The 16,014-nt window shown below is 37.8% G+C and overlaps 3 protein-coding genes across 4 annotated transcripts; 1 reads left to right on the top strand and 2 right to left on the bottom strand.

The window, feature by feature from the left end:
• Window positions 1-1,386: 1,386 nt before the first annotated feature.
• LOC126600961 (peroxidase 41-like) lies at window positions 1,387-2,364 on the bottom strand. Its single transcript, XM_050267651.1, has one exon. It carries the CDS (start codon window positions 2,362-2,364, stop codon window positions 1,387-1,389), a length of 978 nt encoding a protein of 325 aa, XP_050123608.1.
• A 1,924-nt stretch (window positions 2,365-4,288) lies between these two features.
• On the bottom strand, window positions 4,289-5,743 carry LOC126598733 (peroxidase 41-like). Its single transcript, XM_050265095.1, has one exon. The coding sequence runs from the start codon at window positions 5,542-5,544 to the stop codon at window positions 4,567-4,569; it is 978 nt and encodes a 325-aa protein (XP_050121052.1). The 5' UTR covers window positions 5,545-5,743; the 3' UTR covers window positions 4,289-4,566.
• A 1,087-nt stretch (window positions 5,744-6,830) lies between these two features.
• Window positions 6,831-11,658, top strand: LOC126600589 (alpha-mannosidase I MNS5). Of its 2 annotated transcripts, none has more exons than XM_050267172.1 (15): window positions 6,831-7,102; window positions 7,765-7,836; window positions 8,015-8,126; window positions 8,210-8,271; window positions 8,422-8,521; window positions 8,739-8,921; window positions 9,163-9,211; window positions 9,298-9,477; window positions 9,678-9,798; window positions 9,950-10,031; window positions 10,123-10,208; window positions 10,353-10,453; window positions 10,660-10,801; window positions 10,907-11,057; window positions 11,168-11,658. In XM_050267172.1, the coding sequence occupies exons 1-15, from the start codon at window positions 6,960-6,962 to the stop codon at window positions 11,393-11,395; spliced, it is 1,812 nt and encodes a 603-aa protein (XP_050123129.1). In that variant the 5' UTR covers window positions 6,831-6,959; the 3' UTR covers window positions 11,396-11,658. The 2 variants fall into 2 exon arrangements, with proteins under 2 accessions (XP_050123129.1, XP_050123130.1); XM_050267173.1 differs by having other exon boundaries at window positions 6,832-7,102; window positions 7,765-7,807; window positions 8,061-8,126.
• Window positions 11,659-16,014: the final 4,356 nt, after the last annotated feature.

The raw sequence follows: 16,014 nt of genomic DNA, 5'->3' as shown, positions 1-16,014 counted from the left end.
ACTGCCGGGTTGTCATCGGAGCTTCGGCGGCCTCCGATGGTGACTTCCCGAGAAGTCCTGGAGATTGTCTTCAAGTTCTCCTCGGATAAAGCCAAGACTCGAGAAGTATCTATCTTCTACCGCCTTCTCTCACACCCATTTGTCTTTACCATCTGTTTGGTTACCGGGAAAATGCAGTCGTATGAAAAGAAAATCAAATTGTGAAAACGGGTAGTAATTACTTTCAGGAACCTGAAGAACTGTATGACTTAATAACCAAGAGGATCGTCTATTCTGATTAGTTATGATGATTCGACTTGTAGAAAAATATTTGAAGTTTTTGAAAGTTGAACGGAAGCTTAAAGTCCGCTCAATTTCCCAAAAGTTAGCTTAAACTCCGAGTTCAATCGGGTCAAAAGGTTATAAACTCCGAGTTTAATCTCCGAAAAATGTGAATGGGTTTGCGAAGCTGGAAATTTCTGATTCTCCCACCAACCTGAAAGGGGCGAAAGGCTTAAAAATTGACTCTTGCACGTGACGTTTCCGGCAAGGCCGCCCAAATTTTAAACCATAGAGCACCCTCAGCAAGTGCCGCGTACGGTGTATGCCTCCCTCTCTGCCTCCATCAATGGTGTTCGTAATGAGGAAGCGCCCAGGTCGGGTACAAATATTGACCAAGGTTTGTAATTAATGGGGAAAATTTCACAAGTGTTGGGCGGGGTAATTTCTTTTCTCGACTCCCTGAATGCTATACCGCTCCAAGCACTCTTTCTTCCGAAACTTGTTCTACTGAAGGCGGGAAAACTCCCACCAAATTCTTACCCAATAAAAATCAAGTTTCTCGGCTAACAATATCTTCGCCGACAAAATATTTGTTGGCCATAACCTTAAGTCGTCGGGAGAAGTTCTTACCAAAACCTTAACCTTGGTGTTCGTATTTAGCCAACAAACCAAAAAAATTGTCGGGTAAAAACTTTTTTGCCTACAAAATAAATTTTGTGGCTCAAAATTCGTCGGCAAAATTAGATTTTCTAGTAGTGTGGATTGTAAGGTTCAGGTGATCACGTAGACCGTAACTGTTGAATTGTAATAGTGAATATATGTAACTGTAGGGTTCGTGTATCTGCCGGTCTGCAAATCTACGGATCATGTTCATCTTCATGTTCTGTTTCTGGGGATCTTGTAAGGCATCATATTAATATTCTAATGAGAGATTCAGTTGTTGCGGTTACATTTCATTCCGTAAATGATTCGTAATTTTGCTATCATCACCATAATACATAAAAATTTATATAATATGACAATTGAATCACAAGAAAATCCGTCTCTTTAATTCTCTGCCGAATTCAATTCATGGCCATTGACAACCCTTGGCGATAATCTTCTTCTTCAACATCATCTAATTAATTAAGCTTTAATCGAGTTAAAAGCATCACACCTGTGCCTGACCTCTCCTTTACGTCCAGTCTTAACTCCATGATGGCTAAGCTTCTCCATAGCATGAGCAAAAGCCTTGAAAAAAGCACCCTGGTCCGTCGAGTACAACTCCACAAAAGGCCTCGTCCTCGGGTCCTTAACAAGTACATGGTCCGATGCCAACAACCCCAAACCCCTCTTCAGATTCTGATAATACATGTTATCGAACTTGCCGGGTGTGATCACATCGTTGAAGGCAGACATGGCAATGTTCGTTTTGTAGTCTGCACAAATTTTCTTCAGCCCTTGAGCATAGTTTGGGTACATGTCAGGATCTGTTGGTGTAGTTTTGTTGTAATTGAAAATCCGGTCGGCGAATTCTTTGCAATGAGCGAATCCAATTGTGTGTGCACCGGACAAAGCCACCATTTCTTGGAGTGTGAAGCCCTTTGTACCGAAGAATTTGATCATGTCATCTAGGGTTTGGTTGCTTCTTGGGAGATTTCCTTCCACCAGTGAAGCTTTGGAAACCTGTCCGTCTTTCCGTCCCAATCGGACTTTGTAGAACGGACCGCCGACCATCGTGACCAGGTTGCGTGTGGCTAAGGTGAGGATGTCGGAGCAAGAAACAATGCCTGGGCAGGATAGCTCGAGGGCGGTCTTGGCTCTTGCCACGAGGTCAAAGGCGTCTGCCGAGAGGGATTGGTTGATGTCGGCATCACGCTCTGCTGTGTTAACGTAGTTGGAGGAGATGAGGATGGAAGCGTCGCAGCCTTCGACCATGCAGTCGTGGAAGAAGAGACGAAGAGTGCCAGCCGCGGTGGTGGGACTGGCGATTTGTTTTGAAGTCACAGTGTCACGGACAATGCTTTCGAAGTCAGGGCATGTTTTTTTGTAGTAGTCGATGGAGAGCTTAGATTCGGATAATGGAATGGCGAGGAAGAGAAGGAAAAGAATTGGAAGAGCCATGGATTGAGACATAGGTGGCTAGAGCGAGAAAAATGATTTGGTGTGTTGTTAATAATGTTATAGAAAATCAAACATGGCTAGGAGAAAAGTAAAACAATTTTGAAGAACTTTGATAGAAACTTGTTTTGTTTTGGTGAATGAATGGAGAACTACAAATAAGGCTGGAAATTTATACGTAATAGTAGAACAGTTCTATGAGCCGTGTAAAACTGACTAACAAGTAACAACTTTGAGTTCGACAGTTCTTAACCGAATAGAAGCATCGATTGCTGAAAATTAAGCAACTTATCAGTTAGAACGACTACTCGGTTTAGCTGACAATAGCTCGCCTTTTATAGCCTTACAATCAATTAGATTCAGTTTTATTCAAACCCTAAAATGCTTCCCGCAATCCCCATCCAACTTTTGTTCCCTAAAGTTTCCATTTTCCCTTGGAAATCAAAAGCTCACACATAGCAATGGCAAGCATGACTTGTGAAATGGGTGATAGCTAGCCAGCTATGTGTCTTGTGTTTTGATGTTCCGACTTCAGCAAGATGACTTTCCGGCGCTGGACACCACTGTACATATCACCATGCATAAATAGATGCGATTCTTTTGAAGCTCAAATCTTTAATATGCAGGTGTTTGAGGTTGCACAGGCGTATTGGGTTTCTGTAAGTACACATATCAAGCTGTTTTATATTCCTTAAGATTCTTACAAAAGAAAAATTGTTATTTCTGAGGGATGCATGGAAAATTCATTATTTGGTATTTAAACCGAAAAAACTTTTGATGTTTCCCTGCATGCCTCTCTGTAGATTTGATCTCAAAGGCGTTTTCCTGATAATTATTTGACCCTAACGAACAATTATTAACGTTTGAGGTGAAATTATTGTCGATTAATCAAGGTTTTAAAAGACATTAGGCGCTAGTTGGTCGGTGGGTTGGGGCCTAGTGCTTAGGCGGACTAAACGGATTTAAGTAAATCTATTATATTTCATGTAAATAAGCATCTCTTTATGCTTAAGATATATATAATTGCATCATAAACTACAAAATAGAATAACATATATTTTAAAGTATTTGAACATAATGAAAACATGGGGAACAAATATATAATGTTTGTTTGTTTAAGCATTCAACAAGTCTATTACAATTTTTTGAAAAATAAAATAAAATGCAAAATGAAAGTTATTTATTTTCTATCTAAGTGAGTCGCAATCTAGGCGGGTATCGGTGGGCTAGGCGGTCTAGGCGGGTGCCTCAGTGGGTCTAAGCGTCATTTCTTAATTTTCAAACGCCTAGGCATTAATCGGGGTGGTGGTCAGCCGACTAGCACCTAGGCGGCGCTAGGCGGGGATTTTTAGAACAGTGCGATTAATATGAGAGATCTGGATTCTAGTACTACACAACCTATAATTGAAGGGGTCCCCATTTTATTAAAAAATGTGGATTAATTTTGGGACTCGCTCCACATCGAACTTCAATGATCCGCACATTTGTTTTTTAAGTCTCGATTCATAGATCACCCTTAAAAAAAGTCAATTCAATCCGAAACCATTTGCCTATTTAATTATCATGATGAAATTAAATGTTTTCTTAGAACAAAGTGTTTGGCAATTTCTTTGAACTCAATTAGATGCCTCAAATATTATCGATTTGCCTAATATTTTGCAAGGATGATCTATGAGGTGCAATTTGAAAAATAGACTGTTCGGATCGTTAAAGTTGGATGTGGTGTGAACTCCACAACTAAGCCATATTTTTATAATAAAAAAAAATGGGGACCCATTCCCTTAAAATTAAATACCTCTTATTATAACAAACTTATTGTAAGGCTTAACACACTTCCTTACCCTTTTAATGTAAATACTATTGTCTTTAAAAACAAATAAAAAATCATCACAACTCCTCGAAAGCTATCTCAAAAATCACACTGTAATGTATAAATACTCAAATATCATATAATCTTGAACTTATGTACCATCATCATCACCACCATCATCATCATGTCACATATCGAACCAAATAAGAAAAGAATGAAAAATAAAATAAAAACAGAAAGATTTGTAAAAACTCTCTCTCTTTTTACCCTAGCGATGAATTAATCCATGGCCAAATGAAAACCAATAATAACAATCATCTCTTCTCATTTCATCATCATCATCATCATCATCATCATCATCTTCTTCTTCTTCATCTCTCATCCTTCATTATAATCTAAGCCTGAAGCAAGTTAAACGCGTCGCACCTGCGCCTCACCTCTCCCTGATGCCCGGTCTTAATCTCATGATGTCCAAGCTTCTCCATTGCATGAGAAAAAGCCTTGAAAAACTCCGCCTGGTCAGTAGAGTACAACTCCACAAAAGGCTTCGTCCTCGGGTCCTTAGCAAGTGCATGGTCCGATGCCAGCAGCCCCAAGCCCCTCTTTAGATTCTGATAGTACATGTTATCGAATTTTCCAGGTGTAATCACGTCGTTAAAGGCAGCCATGGCGGGGTTAGTTGTGTAGTTACCGCATGTCATCTTCAAGGCTTCGGCGTATTTAGGGTTGATTTCTGGGTCTGTTGGAGTAGTTTTGCTGTAATGGAAAAGCCTGTCAGTGAACTCCTTGCAATGAGAGAATCCAATTGTGTGTCCACCAGTTAAGGCAACCATTTCTTCAATTGTGAAACCCCTAGCGGCGAAGAATTTGATGAGCTCATCCACGGTTTGGTTTGCTCTTGGCAAGTTTCCCTCAACCTTGGACGCAAGGGAAACCTGTCCATCTTTTCGTCCCAACCGGACGGAGTAGAAAGGTCCACCAACCATCGTGACAAGGTCACGTGTGGCCTCGGCGAGAATGTCTGCGCACGAGACAATCCCTGGGCAGGTGAGCTCCAGGGCGGTCTTGGCACGGACTACCACCTCAAAACCATCACCTGCTAGGGATTCGTTGATCTCAGCATCGCGCTCAGCCTTGTTGAGATGGTTGGAGGCAATGAGGACGGAGCCGTCACAACCCTCAACTAAGCAGTCGTGGACGAAGAGGCGGAGAGTGCCTGCGGCGGTGGTGGGTTGGGCGGCTTGCTTTTGGGACGCGGTGTCTCTGACAATCTTCTGAAAGTCTGGACAAGTTTGCTTGTAGTAATCTTTGGTGAGCTTCGATTCGGAGAAGGGAATGGAGAAGAAGAGAAGAAGAAGTATGGCAATAGCCATGTTATTGGAAAGAGAGACAGATAATGATGATGATGATGATGATGGTAGCTAGAGGAAGATCAGGGCTTAGGGTGAGACCTGCTTCTTCCCCTGAGATCTTTCCTCAATGGAAGTTGGAAAGAGAAGGCAAATTAAGTAATAGGTTTGAGAAAAAAAGACGACAGGGGAAGAAGGTGGAGTGAGTGTTTGATATGTGGATGGGAGTAGTTTTAGGGGATTTGATGTATTGGTACTATTTCTGCATGGAATTTTCGTGGATTTAAGTGTGCATTTGTGGTTTTTGGTCTGCTATTTTTGCATTGCATATAGTTTTGGTGTCTTTGTTTGAGCGAGGAGTGCGTTGGACCTGAGAGAACAGCCATGCAATTGATCGTAGAGTCATGCATGCAGCTTCCAATTGATTGTTGTCAAGATTGTATCGGTATAACAGAAATGGAAATTCAACTTCCAACTGCCCTACAGTTTAATTAATGAACAATATAATAAAAACTCTCTACTTTAATTATAATTTATAGATTATATGATATGACAGTTGATAATTGAATTTCTTTTTAAATAATGAAAGAAGGAACACATGTTTTATTGTTTAATGCACTGTTATTTAATTTTTCTTGGACTTCTGTAAACAAAATAAACGTCTCATCTTTTGATTGAGCCAAATCACAAAAATGAATATATTAAGGGAACCTTGTCCCATTGGTTTTGGACATAGGGTTAACAAAAAAAAAAGTTTTTAGTGGTACTTTTTTTCAATTATCAAGAAAAAAATTATAACTAAACTAATAACTAGTTAATAATAGTTATTTATTTTGGACTTGGACTCAGAAGTGTGGGTTATTCACATATCTATTTTTACCTTTCATATACTCTTATTAATTTTTGTCAATTCATTCAATTTAACAGTCCAAAATTAAGAGAATAAAGAGAAATAAAAATCAATGTGCGGATAACGCCATCTAATTTAGAATTAACATAACTAGCGCAATAACTATCTGGTGACCCAAAAATAAGTGAAAGGGTGTTCGGTTTGAATTAGTGGTCCAAATAGAGTCCAAACACAATCTTGATCACATTCACATTTTAATATTTTATAGTGCATCCTTATCAATATCAACAAAAGAAAATAAAAACTCAAATCATAGAAAATACAAGGATGACACTGTGTTGACCAATCATCTAATCCCATTTGCACACGTACATCAACATCCACCAATCATCTAATTCCTTCTAATATAATTTAATTTAAATTATAACATGCTCTTTAGTTAATTTTATTTTTCTTACAGTTACCTGGCGCCTGCAGTACCAACCAGACAAGCTAATTGGCAAATCGCAGAATAACCCGCCTTCCTCAGTCCTCTGATTCTTCTCTGTCCATCTCTGATACGAATCCCAATCCAATTGACGCAATAGCCATGTTGCCGCGCAAATGCGCGACATGGGTTCTTCTCTTCTTTCTGATCTCTCCCACCCTCATAAACTTATCGACCTCCGCATCGCCGTCCGATCCCCGTTGGGCAGCTAAGAAGCGACGCCTCAGAGATAAAGTCCGTAAGATGTAAGTAAACTCGAAATTCACCTCCACCCGCTCGGTTTCTCAGCTGAAGTTTCCGTTTTTCTTCAATATTTGTAAATTTAGCTTAATGGGTATCCGTCATTTTGCTCCCCAATCAGGGGTTTTTAGCTGGACTTTGTGCTATTGCTGATTTGGGTTTGTTTTGGTTGATTCTGTTTGTAAATTTTGTGTTTTAGTTCGAAAAAAATGTAGGAGTTTTGGTTTTAGGTGATGAGATTGTAGAAAGAGTTTATTTTTGTATTAATTTTGAAAAAATATGGATATTTGTCAAAGTGGAATGGCATGCTTGGATGGAATTGGTAAATCAAATACTGATGGAAATGTAAATTTGAGATCTTGAAGTATGGGGCTTTGGGGAACTAGACATTTCCAGTTGTTACAGTTTTGACGATATGGGCTAAAGGCAATTTTCTTAAGAAAATGAAACAGAACAACCCTAAGACTATTAATTGGTTTAGTATGACTTTCGCATTTTTTTTTGCACTTTTTGAAGTAAAGAAATCACATTTTATGACTTGCGGATTCGTTTTGCACCGGCCAACCGGAAACCCCTGTAAAATATAATCTGGTCTTTGGGAACGTCTATGTTTGTTTGTGGAAGTACTTGAAGGGTTCTTACAGTAAAGTTGTTTCCCTGCTTTCAGGTTTTATCATGCATACGACAATTACATGATCCATGCATTTCCGGTAAGTTTTTTGTTCATTATTTCTTCTAGGTTTTGGTCGCACTTGGTGCGATGGCAAGTGCCTTCGCCCATGAGCGGTAGGTCTCGGGTTCGAGATTTGGCAGCAGCCTCTCCATAAATGGGGGTAAGGCTAGCCGACATTCACCTCTCCCAGACCCTGCGTAAAGCGAGAGCCTTATGCACTGGGTACGACCTTTATTTCTTCTAGGTTTTGCACCTCCGTTCGTATGATATTAAAACTGCATTCTTTGCAGCATGATGAGCTAAAGCCACTGAGTAAAAGTTTCACCGACTCTCTTAGTGAACTTGGAAATCTGAAGGTAACTATATTTTTAGATAAAATGAATTATGATTAGTTGCAATTTTCAAAAGTAAATTGAAGTGCTTTCTTTCCCTATTTCAGCTTGAACACTTACCACAAGGCTACAGTGGATCGGCTCTGAGTCTTATAGAATCATTGTCCAGGTTTGAGATGAACCGATTATGTCATAGATACTCTTCTATAATCTGAATTTATATGCCTTCAGTTTTTGCAATATTATGCTGAACTCTGGTACTTTCTTCATAATGATTCATATAATTTTGTTGTCACTCTGATGTAAAATTGTCTCGCAGCCTTGTCATTATGGGAAACAACACTGAATTTGAAAGCGCAATTATTTGGCTTTCTGACAATTTGAAGTTCAATGTTGATGCGAGGGTAAATCTTTTTGAGGTATATATTGAATAGCTTGTGGAAAAGCTTAATTTAGTTCAGTTATGCTGATTCTAGAACTTTATTATTGTCATACCTTTTAGATTGTTCAAAATGGGATGCAGTTTCTGGATTTAGATATTATTTTGAATGTTATTCAAGAGCAATATATTGTCGTCTAGTTTTGTTCTTTATGTATTTAATTGGTTCTCTTTTCCACGTGATTGCTATTTTGTAGTGCAACATAAGAGTGCTTGGAGGACTTGTTTCTGCTCATTTACTTGCAAGTGATTCTTCAAACAGGCTGGGTCAAGGAGTTTACAAGAATCAGCTGCTTACTTTGGCCGAGGACTTAGGGAAACGCTTCCTACCTGCATTTAACACGCCGACGGGGTTGCCGTATGCATGGATTAACTTAAAGGTACTACCTGTGACATGCTGAGCTCCAATATTTGATTACATTGTGATTTTTGGGACGTAAGCATGATATGATTCTTTCTATATCATTATTGTCAGTCTAAACATATAGTTGGGTGCACCTGTGACTTGCAAAAAATTTCAAGACTTCACCTTTCAAGTTTCAAAATATATGAAAATGTTTTGGTGGTTTTGTTTGTAAGAAGGATATATGACTCTGCATCAATGCGAAATTCTGTGGACAGTATGGAGTGATGGAGAATGAGACTACTGAAACAAGCACTTCAGGATGTGGTGAGGGGCTTTCTTTTCCTGTATTCAGATGAGGACACCAATAAATGTGACGTTCCTGAATCTCCTGATTTTCTGTATGAATTCAGGTTCCCTAATTCTGGAAATGGGAGCATTGTCCCGATTGACTGGAGACCCCAAATACGAATCTGCAGCTTTACGTGCTCTTCGTAAATTATGGGGCATGCGTAGTTCCTTGAATCTACTTGGTACAACGCTGGATGTATCAACTGGGGAATGGCTTGAGTACTCATCTGGGATTGGAGCTGGTAGGTTTGGTCAGGGCTTTGGGGTCTTTAATGTACTACATTATATGTTTTGTTACGTAGTTTATTGGGTTTCCCAAATCGACACGTGCCAATATTTCCTTGTGTGATGGGCTCCAGGCCATCAGAAACCATTCCCTTGATGGATCTTGAGCGTGTAGACTTTTAGTTTCTGATGTTGGATTCTATGTTTCTTCATTTAGGGGTTGATTCATTTTATGAGTATCTATTTAAGGCCCACATCCTTTTCGGAAAGGAGGAGTTCTGGAGAATGTTTCATTCTGCTTATATTGCTGTGCAGAAATATTTCAGACATGGTCCATGGTACAGCACTTCCTCCTAGCCTTGTTGAATGCCTTATTTCAAATTATTATTGGTACTTTTCAAGTGTTGAAAGTTTGGATTCTAGCTGTAAGTTTAAATTGTGACGAGCAGGCTGCAAAGTTATTTTGATAAAGCATGTTACTGTAATTAGGTACCACGAAGCTGATATGAGGACAGGAAAAGCAACTTATTGGCAGCTTACTAGCCTTCAGGCATTTTGGCCTGGCCTACAGGCAGGGAATCTTAAACTTTGTCATACTACTACGATAATAACTCCAAACCTCAGAAAGTCTTCTAATCTTTAGATGTGAACTTTGTTTATAGGTTCTTGTTGGCGATATTGCAGCCGCAAATTCTTCACACCGTGAATTTTTCCATGTATGGGAAAAGTTTGGAGTAATACCAGAAAGGTGCTTTTGAAACCGTTTTCTTATGAGTCTGTACTCTTACATTCTACATATGGACTTCTTAGCTTTTTATGGCCGGTTCCTATTACCGCAGTATTTCTCATAAGGGAAAAAAAACTGTCTAATATGAACTGTAAAATAATGTAGGTATTTGTTGGACCATCAAATGTTGCATCCCACAGAAAAGTATTATCCTCTGCGCCCTGAATTGGCTGAGTCAACATTCTACTTGTATCAAGCAACTAAAGGTTTGATTTTCTTTATTAGTTTTCATTTTTCACATGGTTCTAAAAGTTCAGGCGATATTTTGTAAGCATTCAGACATCTCAGTGCCCTAAGATGAAATTTCTTTTATTCAAGATAATATAAGAAACAAAACAAAAAATCCTGTATCGCGATTGTAGCCGGTCCTATTTTTCTGATTTTTCGCCCATGTTTGTTTCTGTGTTATCAGACCCATGGTACATTGAAGTGGGGGAGTCAATTGTAAATTCTCTGAACTTATACACAAAAGTGGAAGGAGGTTTTGCTAGCATTAGAGATGTCACAACTATGCAGTTGGAAGATCATCAGCATAGTTTCTTCCTTGCTGAGACGTAAGAGTTGTTTTTCCCTTGCACTATGCAAATACAGAGAAAACAATCATGCGTAAATTATTGCACTAACATGTATCTGAACTGATGTCTTTTGTTTTTTTGTAGGTGCAAGTATCTATTTCTTTTGTTCGACGATTCATTTTTGGTTGAACAAAACTATATTTTCACAACCGAGGGTCACCCCCTTCCAGTGTTGAGCAGTTGGCATGACAGGCTTCCTGAGACTTACATCCAGAGTAACCGGACTTCTCTCAAGGTGTTGCTTCTACTCAACTGCATGCATAGTAGTTTTCCTTTGAGCAAACAGAAACAAGATGCGGTCTTGTTCTTTATGTCCTTATACGAGTTGTAATATCATTTGTGCAGGCCGGAAATCAAGCACGACGGACAAGTGCAATGTCTATGCAAGTATGTCCTACGACAATGAATTCGTGGGAATGTGGCGGCCAACAAGCTGAGAGTGCTTGCCACGTCCCAGATGCTCGTAGTGATCACAGGTGTCTAACAGACGATGAATGTGGAGTTGACTCAACTAATTGTAGACGAAGATCGTGTAGCATCGCTGGCTACTGCGGGCTATGGTTGTTCATATGATTCCATGGAAGAAACCGGAGTTGTTTTCGGTGACAAACAATAAACGTAATTTCTGTAACCGGAATATCAGAGCATAGGAACACACTATGAGAAAGGGGAGAGAGGATAGGAATACATGTTTTAGAAGTGAATAGCAGATTATGCAATTGAGTTACCCTTCAGATTCTCAGAGCAATGTACCAAATTTTTGGGTGATGAAGTTTTTTAGTTGGGAAATATACTTTTATTCAGGATAAATAAGATCCATACAACGTATTGCCAAAGCGTTCATCCAAAACTCAAACGTGAAAGTCAAGAACAAAAGTATCATCTTAAAAAGGTGAGAGAAGCGCTTGATTTCTTAAGGCTAAGGAGGAGTTTTTTTTCAAAATACTTCATGGTGTTTATAGAATTTAGTGTTTATAATTGAACCCGTTCGTATTATAAATCATTCTATAAAAATAATCAATTTTGCAAAAAATAAATTAAAACTAAAATTGCTTAGTCAATCAATTGTATCAAGCAGATAGACGATTCATAATGCTTTTATGGAATCCCTCGATCTGTTTTTATACTCCCTATGCCTGAAATCTTGACATGATAAAACAAAAGGACAAAATGATCAACTAAATAATAGTGAAGACTTGGCCAAAAACCCAACCTGACGTAAAAGATACTATCGTGCTAAAGATTTCGAAATTAGTATAATTCATAAAATTGGCATATTTATTAGCACGCTTTATAACACAATTGCGTTTTATTTTATATGTAAGTTTCATTTATATGAAAAAATGTATAAATAAACTTATCAATTTGTGCATCTAAATAGTATCACCGTATTATCGTTAACTCACTATCATGGCGTTAACCCCATTGACTTCTTTTCATCTCAACATCCCTAATGCCTTAATAAAGGGTACGATCAATCATATCACAATAGCGCGTGGTTTCTCGCCTGCGGGGTCCACTGACTCGCCTTCATGATTTTTCCTCCGGTTTCCATCTAACGAGAGATTTTTCAACGTAACCGATACACGAAATAGTACATCATGTGTCACTATATAAATGGTGAAACAAGTTTGCTAAAAAATTAATAACTTAAAAAATAATATTCTCACTACTCCTATTAAAATAAGTGATGTAATATTTGAGTTTCCGTCGTAACTAAAAATTTCTCCCATCCAACGACTGTTAACAAAATCACAACCAATCAAACCCCTCATCAAATGGACAAGTGGCAAGCTCGAGAATCTCTTAACCACTCACGTGACCCACGTCAGGGACACAGGCCCACTGGTCCCGTGGAAGCTACGACGAAAGAAATGGGCCCTATTTTTCATCCCTAAAGAAGAAAGACACGGGCCCACTGAAACAGTACAACACGCAAACAATTACCTAATATGTGTTCGGTGCCGGTCAAAAGGTCGGTTGATTTAACGACATTTAATCTCTATTTATTATTTACATTGAAGATATCTTAATTTTATTCATGTGCTAGGTTGCAATCTGTTGACTAACATTTTTAAAGAACAATAGCGCATCGGTTCTTGACGACTAGAGTTTGAAATATCGATATCTGCAAAAATATTGATATATAAATTTGTAGAAATATCGATGTTATATTGATATCGATAAAGATAACGGTTGAAATTATAAAAATTTGCTAAAAAATAGTCATTTAAAATGAAACTTAATGTCATATTATAGTTTGTTGATATTGAATCGGTATATCGAAAACATTGACGAAATATATCGATTTTGGCCGAAATTAAGAGTTTTTATAATATCTCGTGAAGTTCAAACGTCACCCCCTCCATTCCATATATTTCTGATTTTTTTGATATTTTCATAAAAAAATACTGATCATATTAAAGAATTTCAAACACTGTTGACGACACCCACCCTCAATTTAAATAAAAGAAAAATTCATATTCGACTCACATAAATGTATATAAACTATCTGTGTTTGCAATGAATACAACATTTAAACGTGGTGCATTATAATTAACAGCCGTTAGATAAGCATCTTTGTAAATATCATCCCTTTTTTTTCACAAAAAGTTAAAAGTAAGATTTCCCGGCAACGGGCATCTCGCTGTTTTTGTTCTCATTACCAACGTGAAAAAACAAAGACTGTGGGTAATAACCAAGGAAGAAAATATCGGTAATATCGGAAATATCGGTAGTCCGAAAACACGGAAATATCGATGGAAATATCGGGATAATATCGATATCGATAAAAATTACATGGAAACCACGGAAATTGTAAGAAAAACTTGGAAATTTTTATTGAAACTTTGCAGGATGTTTATTTAGTCAATTATCTATTAGTTTATCACAAAAAATTGGAAGGAAATGCATTGCATGATGGATTTAACATTATCAAGTTGATTATATAGCGAGCTGACAAACATTGTGACTATAGAAAATATGTAGAAATTAATGAAAGAAGTCTAAACACACCATAATCATTTATATATAATGAATTAGTACAATATTTTACACTTTATACATTGCATGGTAAGATACATGAGTGGCTTAGTACCACATAGAGTTCCTATGAGGTTCAAAATTTTCACTATCTTCATCATCTCTATGTGTAGAGTGAGTGTATTTTGAAGAGTAGTTACCAACTATGACAATGGTTTTCAAGAACCAAAACCCAAAAGTCAATAGGAAACCGAATACTTCGGTATTTTTCGGGATTACCAAACAAATGGGATTTGGAAACCAATCCCATATCGAAAATTTCGGTATTTTTCGGGATGGGATTCCCGAACTTCAGGATGGTTTTGGTTTGGGATTTTTCGGTTTGGGTTTGGGACTTTTTCGGTTTGGTTTGGGATTTTCCGGAATTTTTTCCAGCCCTTGACCAAATAAAAAATAGAAAAATTAAAAACCACTTGCCATTGACTAAGTAATTAATTGACACAATTTAAAATATAATACCACAAAAAATTTGGAATATGTGCAAATTTGTTTCTTGTAAAAATAAACCATATATATAAATATTGTAGCTTATTATCATAACAACATAAGTGGTACAGTGGTTAAGGCCTTAAGAAGTTAAGTGGGAGGGGTTCGAACCTTTTTATGCTCAAAACCGAGTCTTTTCCAAATTTTAAAGAATTTTGGGACTAATATCGCGATATTTTAGCTAATATCGAGAAATATCGCGATATTATCGATAATATCGCGATATTTTGACGAAAACTCATTGGATACTCTTTAAAATATCGGTAAGTCAAAAAAATTTCGCCGATATTTTCGATATTTAAATCCATGGTAATAACCAACGTCGTCTCCTAAAATTTCACGAGTCCACTGTGTGAAGGGCATTTTCGGTATTTCGGAATCGTTTTCTAGTTGTGGTAAAAGGACAAGCACAAATCTAGGGTTTGGGATTGGGACCGTACTAAGTACAGAGTAGGAAGATTCGCGGAAGTGGGATGGACTGATGGAGTATCTTGTGATTGACATTTTCAACATTTCTGACATGCATGCATGGCGTACTTCTTGTTTCTTACAACGTTATTATTCACAAGGGTGATATTATTATTGAAAAAAAGAAGAGAGATATTATTATTTTCTGATAAATACTAAGGAGATTTTCTGAAAAATAAGATTTTTTTATGGATTTTTTGTTACTTTGTTTTTGTGGTACAATTTTCGTGCTTACATTATAAAATAGTATGCAAAAATCTTGAGGTGTCGAAGAGTCTATAGAGAGAGTCTCCGAGTCTGCTTTAGGAGAAGGAGACTTTCGTTAAAATCCAATTTATGAGAATTTTGTTAGTCCTTTAGGAGGATTTTGTTAGCATTTCTCTTATTCCCCTTTAGGAGAATTTTGTTAAAATCCAGTTTATGAAATTTGTCTAGATAGAAGACAATGATGGTGTATTATTCCCAAGGGATAGAAGAAGATTTATTCCGTTTTCATGACGTTGTATTGTTATTGACTTGAGATGGTTGACGAATATTTAAATCAAGTGTAACCTAGCATTTTACCGTTGTAATAGATGGAGTAATATGCACTTGCGGGTCTAGGAAATATTATTGGGAAGGTCAGTAAAAATACCGAGTGCAATGCACAAATTTTTTTGGATGTAATAGCATGCAAATTGGCATTTCATCGAGACTTGGTAAGCCTAAAGTCATTTGTCAAGTTATATTGCAAGCTTGTCAACAAATGCCAACAGCTTCCGAGTGAGCATGCCGACTGATGCCAATAGCTTTTGAATAAGCATGTCGACTACTTGATGTCAATAGCTTTTGAGCGAGCATGCCGACAGATGTCAACCTATACCGAGTGAGCCTATCGATAGATGCCCATAGCAAAGCATACAAAGACATAAGGCTAGTAGCTATCTTACCTAGTAGTGTCCATAAGGGCAATTCATTTAAGCAGTTAGATGACATATTTTAAGAACATCTTAAATTTCAAAGGGCAGAAGCCAGCTCTTTCATAAAAAAATTCTGAACTTGGGGATCAGATGATATGTAAGGTAGTTTTACCTCAATGAATCCGAAGATGAAAAAGTCTTGTACGCAGGTTGCCAATTCACATGCCCTCTCAAAAGTCACAAGGGATGTGGGATCTTAAGAACCCTTTGTGAGAGAGCTGCCAGATACGAGCAAAC

The sequence above is a fragment of the Malus sylvestris genome, chromosome 14 (genome assembly GCF_916048215.2).
Source record: "Malus sylvestris chromosome 14, drMalSylv7.2, whole genome shotgun sequence".
Taxonomy (NCBI): Eukaryota; Viridiplantae; Streptophyta; class Magnoliopsida; order Rosales; family Rosaceae; genus Malus; species Malus sylvestris.
Note: the sequence above shows the minus strand (reverse complement) of the source record. Positions and strands in the feature narration are given on the sequence as shown.

What these genes read in the sequence shown, in the direction of transcription:
- LOC126600961 (XM_050267651.1), bottom strand. Translation starts at nt 2,364, where the DNA reads ATGGCTCTTCCAATTCTTTTCCTTCTCTTCCTCGCCATTCCATTATCC.
- LOC126600589 (XM_050267172.1), top strand. Translation starts at nt 6,960, where the DNA reads ATGTTGCCGCGCAAATGCGCGACATGGGTTCTTCTCTTCTTTCTGATC. An exon ending in GTGAACTTGGAAATCTGAAG is followed by an intron (nt 8,127 to 8,209) that starts GTAACTATATTT and finishes TCCCTATTTCAG; the next exon opens with CTTGAACACTTACCACAAGG. An exon ending in AACAAGCACTTCAGGATGTG is followed by an intron (nt 9,212 to 9,297) that starts GTGAGGGGCTTT and finishes GTATGAATTCAG; the next exon opens with GTTCCCTAATTCTGGAAATG.
- LOC126598733 (XM_050265095.1), bottom strand. Translation starts at nt 5,544, where the DNA reads ATGGCTATTGCCATACTTCTTCTTCTCTTCTTCTCCATTCCCTTCTCC.